Consider the following 10701-nt stretch of genomic DNA (forward strand, 5'->3'; position numbering starts at 1 on the left):
TTGCTTGCGAGCAACCCGTTCGCGAACAAAGCAGAAATCTATCTCAATGTGTTTTGTACGGGCATGAAAAACTGGATTGGCAGACAGGTAGGTAGCACTAAGATTATCACACCATAGGCATGGTTTCACCTAAAGAGAAACACCAAGTTCACGAACTAGTGCTTCAACCCAAATAAGTTCAGCAGTGGCATTTGCAAGAGCTTTATATTCAGCCTCTGTACTTGACCTGGACACAGTAGGCTGTTTTCTGGCACTCCAAGAAACAAGATTGGGCCCAAAAAATATAGCAAATCTACCAGTAGAGCGTCTATCATCCAGATCACCTGCCCAATCTGCATCGGAATAGGCACTAAGAAGGGTGGAGCTGGACCTCTGGAAAGTAAGACCAACCTTACTTGTGCCCTGAATATACCTCAAAATACGTTTAACAGCAGTTCAATGTGCAGTAGTAGAAGCATGAAGATACTGACAGACCTTATTAACTGAAAAGGCAAGATTGGGGTGAGTCAGTGTCAGATACTGGAGTCCCCCAACAATGCTTCTATAATGTTTAATATCCTCATATCCAAGAGGAAATCCATCTATCAAGCGTAATGTTTCTGTAGTGGAGAGGGGTGTTGGACATGGCGTGCAAGAACGCATACCAACATGAGCCAGTAAGTATGTAGCATATTTTTCCTGACTTAAAAGCAGCCCATTGGACTGTTTGTGAACCTCAATACCTAGAAAATAATGAAGATCGCCAAGATCCTTGAGAGCAAAATCCGAACTTAAGTGATGAAGGAGAGCTAATATAGCCAAATCAGAGGAGCTTGCAACAATGATGTCATCAACATAAATTAAGAGGAACATAGTGAGTCCTGGCTTATCAAAAAGGAACAATGAAGTATCAGCTTTGGATGGAAGAAAACCCAGGGTGTGTAACTTGGAACTCAAGCGAGAGTACCAAGCTCGAGGAGCCTGTTTCAGACCATATAATGCTTTATCAAGTCTGATAATATAATTTGGATTAGCGGAAGACTGAAAACCTGGTGGTTGTTTCATGTAAACCTCCTCTTCCAGAACACCATGTAAAAATGCGTTCTTCACATCTAGCTGCCTTAAACTCCAGCCTCGAGAAACTGATATTGCAAGAACAATTCTGATAGTGGCAGCCTTAACAACAGGACTGAAAGTATCCTCGTAGTCAATACGATATCTCTGTTTGAATCCTTTTGCAACAAGATGTGCTTTGTACCTGTCCACAGTGCCATCAGCATGTTTCTTGATGTGATAAACCCATTTGCAATCAATGATATTTTTAGTGGAACTGGGGGGCACTAAATGCCAGATTTTGTTAGCAACAAGAGCATCATATTCTTCTTGCATAGCATGTTTCCAGTTTGGATCAGTAAGAGCCTCAGAAAGATTATTGGGTTCTCTTGTAGCTGTTAGAAGGGCGTACCTAACAGTACCATCGGTATATACTTTCGGGTTTCAAATACCTTTTTGCAACCTAGTTTGAACTCCAATAACAAGGGGTGGTGCAGGAGTGGAAGGCACAAAAGATCCAGCCGGATCCGCTGCACCCGATCGCTCCAGATCTGAGGAGATCTCCCTCGCGATCGGTGCTCTAGTAGAAGCGAGCCACGTGTCGCCCTCGTTAGCCGCCCGCTCGGTCGCATAGGGCGAGGCATCCAGGCTGGGTCCCGCCCCTGTCGTCTGGTCGGCCACCCCATCCATCGCACGGGTGGCGCGCGGTGAAAGTGTTGTTGCTGCAGTCTGCCTGCACAGATTCCAGAGGAGAATCTGGCCCAAAATCAGCCTCGGGATTGCTCATATCTCCCATTACTCCTGTTGTCCTATTCTCCTATTGTGTAGCGTTATTTGATGTGCTATGTGATGCATTTTCCTCAGAATTTTGACCAGATGCTTGAGCTGAAACAACTGGGCCGGGCTTCCGTTGACAGCAACCTGAGAAGGATTAACAACAGGAGCAAGATGCAAATAATGATCATTAGTAGGCACACCCCTATCCATACATGCCGAAGATGAGTTATCGTGTGGAAGAAGAAGAATTTCTTCACGGAGACGTCGACCAGCATTAGGATTAAGAGAAGCAAAAGGGAAAACATTTTCATCAAAGACAACATCTCGAGAAACATAGACACGACCAGTGGTCACATCAAGGCATTTAACACTTTTGTGACAAGGACTATATCCAAGAAAAACACACCGTTTGGATCAGAAGGAGAGTTTATGTTTGTTATATGGACGAAGGTTGGGCCAGCAAGCACAACCAAAGATACGGAGAGGCTCATAATTGGGTGTGATTTGGAGAAGTTTTTCAGTGGGAGTGTCAAAATTGAGGACTTTGGTAGGAAGCATGTTTATAAGAAAGGTGGCTGTGATGAAGGCATCATCCCAAAACTTGAGAGGCATAGAAGCGTTGGCAAGTAGAGCAAGGCCTACTTCAACAATGTGACAGTGTTTGCATTCAGTAGAACCGTTTTGTTGATGAGCATGAGGACATGACACATGATGAACAATGCCTATACGTTGAAAGAAACTGTTCAATTTTTCATATTCACCACCCCGGTCGGTTTGCATGGTGAGAATTTTGCGACCAAATTGGCGCTCAACATACTGTTGAAAATCAAGAAAAACTTGATACACTTCAGAACGTTTCTTAAGTAAATAAATCCAGGTAAACTTGCTAAAATCATCAATGAAGCTTACATAGTATGCATGTTTGCTTACAGAGAGAGAGAGAGAGGAGCTGGACCCCATACATCAGAAAATATTTGTTCCAAAGGAACTGTAGACACACTAGTGGATACAGGGTAGGGTAGCTGATGACTCTTGGCCTGTTGGCATGGATCACATATGTAAGGATTTATTTCTGGGGAATATAAAAGTTTATGCTTCCTAAGAATTTTCTGAACAATAAACAAAGATGGATGGCCTAGACGACGATGCCATGTAGAGGATGAAGGCTGGATAGTGGCAAGAGCATGCTTGGAGGAATCCGAAGACACGGGAACAAGTGGATACAAGCCTCCATGACAGGGACCTCTAAACACGGTGCGCTTCGTTGCCTGATCCTTGATCAAGAAGAAAAAAGGGTGAATTTCCAGATAGTAATTGTTGTCTAGACCAAGTTTATGAGCAGAAAGTAAATTCATAGATGCATCAGGAAGATGTAAAATATTGCTAAGTTGGATAGAGCTATCAGGGGTGTGCAAAACAGAATGACCAATATGTGCAATATCCATACCTTGTCCACTAGCAGTATTAACTTGATCATGCCCCTGATATGGTTCATGAACATGGAGCTTTTTGAGCTGGCCAGTAACATGATTGGTTGCGCCTGTGTCTATATACCAGTTTGTATCTACACCATAGGCACCTTTGGTCTCCTTTGGTGGCTTGTCAGTATCATCATCATCACCATAGCGCCACCAGCACTCAGTCGAATGACCTTCCTTTTTGCAAATTTGGCAGAAGATACCTTCCTGCCATGGTGTGGCACGACGATCCTTGCGCCCTCCTTTTGGAAGACGGTCCTGACGTGGGTGCTGCTGCTGCTGGGGTGGATGCTGTTGGGGAGGACTTTGAGGGCGTTGTTGCTGCTGTTGAGGAGGCATGTAGGGCTGCATATACGGCACTGGTGCAAACTAATGCGGGTATGGAGTAGGATACTGATGAGGCATGTAAGGAGCCGGCTGGTGGTATGGAGACATGTATGGAGCCGGTGGAGGGTACTGAGGAGCAGACACATACTAAGGGACCGGAGGAGCATGAGCATGAGCAGGCGCATACTGAGGAACCGGAGGAGCAGGCGCATACTGAGGAACCGGAGGAGCAGGCGCGTATGGAGCAGCCGGCTGATACTGGTGGGGCTGCTGGTAGGAAGGATGATGAGGGGGCATGTATAGTGCTGGTGTTGGCTGTTTTGCCGGACCTCCTGCAGAGTCAAGGTTTGGAACACGAGAAGCAGCATTAACAGATGACATAAACGACCCAGAAGCTTGACCAGTAACAGAGAGCATAGCATCACGACTTTCATAAGAGAGCAGCTGAGAGCACATGTCATTGAGAGATGTGGAGGGAACAACTTTGAGAGCAGCAACAAAACCATTATAGGAACTATTGTTGGGCTGTCATATCAAGTTTCTTTGTGTTGGTGAGTGCACGACGGAGGTTGGAAACCCGTGATTTGGACTGAGAAGAAAACAGCTCGTGGATAGCATGCCAAACTTCAGCCGCATGAACCATACCATATATATGAGAGAGAATATCTTCAGACAGAGAGTTGATGATGTAGCTGACGACCTATTGATCCCGCGTGATCCAGACATCATAGGCAGGATTGGGAATCTGGATCTTCTCCTTGTCAGCATCTTCACCATCGAGGAACTCAGGCGGTGGCAGATCGGAACCTTCAAGCAATCGCATGACGTGAGCTCCACAGAGGGTGGGCAGGACTTGAGCTTGCCACGAGAGGAAGTTGTCCTGCGTGAGCTTTGTGGCAGGGGGAGCACCAACGGTCGCCCCAGCAGAGGAAGACGAAGACGCCATGGATGTTGTGTTGCGGCAGAGATCGGCTAGGGTTTGGGTGTTTGAGGGTTGTTGAAGATTGTAGTTGTCCTGAAGGCGATCGAAGCGATCAAGGGCGTGGTGTTTGTAGGTGTGATCCTGTAGAGGCTAAGTTGTTGGTGTGAGGTCGGCAGGGAAGACCGGCGACCAAGTCCTGGCGGCGACGGAGAGAAGCTCCAGAGGCGGCGGCTAGAGGGACGGAGGGGAGGGGCCTGATACCATGTCGATTTTGGGGTGAACGGACGTACCCTTTGGGGTAGCCGGTTACGTGTTTATATACACGGGAAGAGCCCCCGTGGTGGCGTATACAAGGAGGATACGTATTGGGGTAGAGGACTACTCTATACCCAATACGTGTAGTACAATAACTCTAATACTATTTACCATCACTTTCTTATGTATGACTAACCTCTGTTTGGTGGTGCGGGAGGAGAAACTGAAGCGGCCGCTCTCACACATGCAGGCGTGGGAGATCGCCCATACGCGGAAGGACCCCAAGCCTGGCGAGCCCAAGTACTACAGCAAGAAGACCGTGGGGAGGAAGAAGGCCTACTCCAAAGCATATCTGAAGTTACATCCTGACACACCTGACCCCATTGTGGTGGATCTAGACGAGAGGGCGGTGGTGAGCATGGGGCCTAAGGAGCATGGTCGGGAGGCGGTTCTCGATGCTGTGATCACTCCTACTATCTCCTACACACAGCTTCGTCGGATCGACCCGAGCCTGAGCCAGCGCACGAGCCAGCCAGTGACCAATGCACAGTCACAGTACCTCTTTCAGGAGGAACAATCTGTAAGTATTTTCCCTCTTATCTTCATTGCTCACTTTATTTTCCGCATTTAGTAGTTTTATGAGTTCCATCATGTCATACCGTAGGCCAACCTGGAGTACACACGCCAGGAGACCATGGCGTGGCATGAGAGGCTTTATGAACACCAAGTGCAGAGGGATCGCCAGATGCAGTAGGCTTTTCAGGAAATGGCGGCCGGCAGGTGTCCTTAGTTGCAGCCAGCACAATGTCCTCCAGCACAACCAGTGCTGCTGACCTTTGAGGAGTTTGTGGCACAGAACACTGGCCCCTCGCCTGTTAGTTCATCCCCAATCTATTCACCCAAAGCATGTCATGCCTTTCAACACAGTCATATATCCCGTGAATATGTCTTTTCAACATCCAGGGAATAGGTGGATCTACCATTGGCGGTGGTCTTCGCAACACTCCCGAGACACGGAGCCCGACCACTCCGATCCACGGAGGCGGAGGCGGAGGTGGAGGCGGTCTTGGCGGTAGCGCTGCCGCTAGCACTGACGACCTGGGCTTCGGCGGTCTTGGCGGTGACGACCTCCGCGGTGCTCGACGTCCTGGCGTTTAAGCCTTGTGTGTGGTGATGATCCTTGTGTGTGGTGATGATCCTTGAGATGACTTGTGTGTGGTGATGATCCTTTAGATGACTTGTGTGCTTCTCTATATGCTTATGCTTATGTTTATGTTGATTGTGATGATGCTTATGCATATATTGTTGTGATGGTGCCAGATGATATCCTGTTGTGTTCTGTATGTCTATTTCCATCATATATATCTGCTGATATGTGCTGTATATTTGAATTGAATTGATCTGAAAACAAACAGAAAAAGGGAAAAAAACATCAAATGCAAACTATGTCGACGGCTAGGCCGTCGGCATAGGGCTGGCGTGAGCTCCCAGTAGCTGACACGCGACGCCTATGCCGACGGCCTAGCCGTCAGCACATTTTTTAAACTAAGCCGACGGCTAGGCCGCCGGCATAGATGCCACGTGGAAGCTGCTGGTAGCTCTGGAGGAAGGAATATGCCGACGGCCTAGCTGTCGGCATAGTTTGACACTAAGCCGACGGCTAGGCCGTCGGCATACCCCTGTCCCACGAGCAGCGTCTGGTCGCCACGTGGCACACCCAAGCCGACGGCTAGGCCGTCGGCATAGTTTGAAACTAAGCTGACGGCCTAGCCGTCGGCTTAGGTGTGCCACGTGGCGACCAGGCATTGGGCAAACCTAATGGCGGCCGCCGTTAGGTGTGAACGTTGCCGACGGCCAGGGCCGTCGGCATAGATGTACGCCCCCCGTCGGGAAAGCTACTATGCCGACGGCTTTTCTATGCCGACGGCCTCCCGGGCTATGCCGACGTATATGTTGCCGACGGCCCTATGCCGACGTGGGCCGTCGGCATAGGTCTGTCCCGACGGGATTCAGGGCTAGGCATAGGGGGCGATTCTGGTAGTGGCAGTACCTAGACAATATTCTAGGTGTAGTTTCCTGTATGACTTTTAGAATTCTCCCTATTATACCACTTTGTTTGACATGTTCCTTGTAGGTACATCACTCCTCAGCTACCGGTAAACTAAGAAAAGAGCAATAATAATGTTAGACTTATTTGGTAAAATCAAGAAATTCATTGTACATATTCAATTTTTACATGTTCCCGTTAAGATTGCAGAAATTATTGTCACAATCTTGCAATTTTACCAATGGTGACAGCGATCTTACTTGTCTAGCAGTGCTATGCTGCTGCTATACTGCTCATTTGTGGGAGCAGTATTGGCCAACTTTGACCCTTGGGGTGTACCCATAAAATAGGACGAACGGTTGCATTTTATTACTCTCACGGGTGTTGCAGCTGCCTGTTTTCATCTGAATATTTGTTCATGCGAAAATAAATATTTTGAATAATCGCCTAAACCTGTGTTGCTTCGTTGGTGCCCATGGTAAGGAATTGAATGAGGTTCTGGCCATGGTTGTTGTTCTTATTTTATATTTTGTTCAAGATAAGAGAGTGTTATAAAACTATATTTATCTACTAGGTAAATCAAACTAAACATACATTTACTTTTTATTTTTCTGAGACATACGGAAATATTGTGGAATGAACCAAGATTGTTATAGATCCACTACGGTTGCAAAATAGAGACTGAATGATATTTATTTTTGAAATATTTTGTTTTGAGAGAAATTTGTAATAACACTAAAGTACTTAACAAAAATCACAACAGTAGCCAACAACAGTATACAATGATCACGCAATTTTTAAAACTGATAATAATTCATGCGGTGAGCATCCAGTAAGCTTGCATCTTTGTCCATCACTAGGTCACCATCTTCATGTTTGGACTCAAAACCAATATCACTCATGCAACAACTCTTGGTGCAATCAATTTCTCCCTTAACTGCATATAAATAAATTATCAAAATATTCAGAAATTTAGAACACACATACATATTTAACAGTGTCATCTGACATAAATGATAACAATCAGTAATTCTGAATTTCTTGTTCTTATGATTTTTACAAGAAACATAATGGATAGTTCAGAAGTTGCCTAAATCTGACAGGAAATTAAATTTTACTCGAGCCCTGCATTCTGAAAAAGTTCAGGCTACACACTGAACCTATCATACTCCAGTAGAGGCAGCTACGAAATTTCAGATTAAGGAGCAGATAATAAAAGCTCTTAATGATTAGTAAAATCGTTGTTTAGCGGTGCTCAATCCCCTTTTTCCGTTATTTGAAGCCAATTAAGTAACACACAATGTGTTTCATGCTTGGAGAACAGTAAATATAATTTCTAATTGCTTCATCCTTTACATGATAAAGTTACTTCACAAATTAGTGTAAAAAGAATTGTAACTCCATCATACTGAAATCTGCTGCACACGGACGTTGTAAAGCATCTTCACTGAAAATATAAACATGTATTTGTAGTGCGTAGAATGACACCAATTGCAAGATCATGTGTAGGTCCCAGCGTACCTTCTATAGAAAATTTTATATTAACACAAAGAAATCAAGAACTTACATTTTTGTGATTTGAAAACCCATTAATCCAATTGACTACCTGCATAGTTGTTCAGATGAAACAAAATAATGTTAAAATGTTACATAGACGCACACACATGGTACATGTGTTAGTAAAAAAATTGCAGCAATGCTCTTGCCAAGGAAAGACACACACGAACGGAGGTGAAGGGAGCCGAGAGAGACATCACAGCGACGGTGCACGGTGGCAGCAAGGATGATGAGATCAGGTGGCAGAGGGAGCTAACAGTGATCGTGAGGGTGGCTGATAGACATTGGCCCTTGTGAAGCAATTAGTCCAACAGTTTCGGGTGAAAATGCATCCCGAATTAAAAGAACATGGATGTGAATGGTCTTTATGTTACCCCCGTTGAAACTAAACGGTAAGATGGGGCTAATGCTGCTCCCCCTAGTAGTAAAATGTACCGTAAAAAGGCTCTGTACAAAATAATTTTGTGATGGAATGGGGTGCAATGGTACAGGAAAAATGATGAAATTTTGAAAGGGACAATGAAACGAAGACACCCATGCATGCAAATATAGAGAATAGTACGTACATGTGCTTCATAAGGTTTTCTATTTCCTCCATAGTTAGCCCACGAATCATCCCGTCTGTCACTACACCACCTCCATCTGATGTGCCGGCTGTTTAAGAACTAGTGTTGCCCCAGTTAAGAAAAACACTGTCAAGGTTTTGAGGCTGCACTGCACTGGTCTGACCAGCAGAAGCATCTCCACGCATTCCATGTTGTACTGCTGGTGCTAGGTTGGACGACAATGATGCACTTACCATGCTTCCACTTGCTATAACTCCACCACTACCCTCATTACCATTACCATAATTATTATCACTAGAATTACCGTGAGGATAACCATAAGATTTATTATTGCCTTTACCATAATGATGATCATAATCATTAGCACTGAGAGTAGCATAATGATGATCATCACCATTTATGTCGCCAATGCCATTAGCATGATGATAACCATGACCATAAGTAGCACCTGCACCAAGATTAGTTGAGTGGTTCCCATTTCCAAGAATGCCATAGTCAACTTGTGATGCACCACCGCTTAGCCAACTGGCTTGGTTAATATCTCTTGCTCCTTGGGACTTCATATGGAATCTGTAACTTCCCTCACTTTCTTGAGATTCCGAATAGTTCTTGGAAGTATTATTAGAATGTGGTGGCCTAGAGCTTGGCATGGTTGATAGCCCACCCTTACGACAGTCGCTTCTGTATTTCTGAAATTTCAAATATTGTAAAAACATCAATAAATGGGTGCTTGATTACTAGGGTACCATTTCTGAAAATTTATGTCATGGTCATATAAATTTGATCTGCTGGTTGGTTTCAGATTAAAGAAACATCAACTAGGTAGTCTAAATCTTACCTGTAGATGGCTACTGACTTGAGCTGTAGTTACATATATACCGTCAATCTCCAAAAATTCTCTTATATTGTTTGGCGTGTCGTCTGTATTAGAAAAGGAAAAAATATAAGTGGCCAGAGCTTAGAAAGATAGAAAAATCACAAAAATGCGCTTTATTTATTTCAGGTCTATCATACTAAGTTCGCCCTAAAAATTCCCTTGACTATACATACCAATTGTAATAAGAAAGCATATAAATGATCAGAGTTGGGCAACTAATTCAAATAAAGCATGCAACGAGTATTACATAAGTGAAGGGATCATTGTTTTAAATAGCACGCTTTCTCAACGCTATAACGACACTATATCATTTGGTGGGGCATCACGCTAAGCCATTTAGCACTATTTAGCTCATTTAGCGCGCTATACCTCAATTTTTTATAATAAAATTAAAATATTAAAACTTGCAATAGGACAGGGATAACTGAAATCTTTCAGCAACATACAAGCGTTCATAAAATCACCATATCATTTCGTTTATAATGTGATACAGAGAGGTACATATGCATGTTATGTGTTATCATATTTATCTATATTTGTCCAAATACAGGCTTCAAAAATGACAAAGATATAGAAGCAATGAATTTGTTATGCATTAATGGACTTGCAAATGATAAGTTATACATGGGGAAAAAAGAAAACCTTTTTGTTAAAAAAATGAATAAATCCTGTCAAATATGTGATAATTTAGCTTGCGTATACACGGGGGGTAATTAAAGGGTCAAAATGTTCTACATGAATTAGACTTATTTTGTATTTGAGTAAACTGAATTGCCTAGGTGTGTTTGTGATACAAATGTATAGCTAATTAGCTACAATGTTTTTGGACATTCTCTCTCTATCTACCCCTTTCCCTCCATCTC

General features: G+C 44.1%; 1 protein-coding gene across 1 annotated transcript in view; it reads right to left on the reverse strand.

Annotated features, from left to right (window-relative positions):
* Positions 1 to 7607: 7607 nt before the first annotated feature.
* LOC119318855 (two-component response regulator ORR21-like) overlaps positions 7608 to 10701 on the reverse strand; it is a 20240-nt gene continuing 17146 nt past the window's right edge. The window contains exons 4-7 of the mRNA XM_037593427.1: positions 9800 to 9882; positions 8962 to 9650; positions 8406 to 8444; positions 7608 to 7775 (exon numbers count right to left, since the gene is read on the reverse strand). Coding sequence (XP_037449324.1) covers positions 9054 to 9650; positions 9800 to 9882 — 680 coding nt within the window. The 3' untranslated portion in view covers positions 7608 to 7775; positions 8406 to 8444; positions 8962 to 9053. The remainder of the gene's footprint in view (positions 7776 to 8405; positions 8445 to 8961; positions 9651 to 9799; positions 9883 to 10701) is intronic.

Source organism: Triticum dicoccoides, chromosome 6A (assembly GCF_002162155.2).
Source record: "Triticum dicoccoides isolate Atlit2015 ecotype Zavitan chromosome 6A, WEW_v2.0, whole genome shotgun sequence".
NCBI lineage: Eukaryota > Viridiplantae > Streptophyta > Magnoliopsida > Poales > Poaceae > Triticum > Triticum dicoccoides.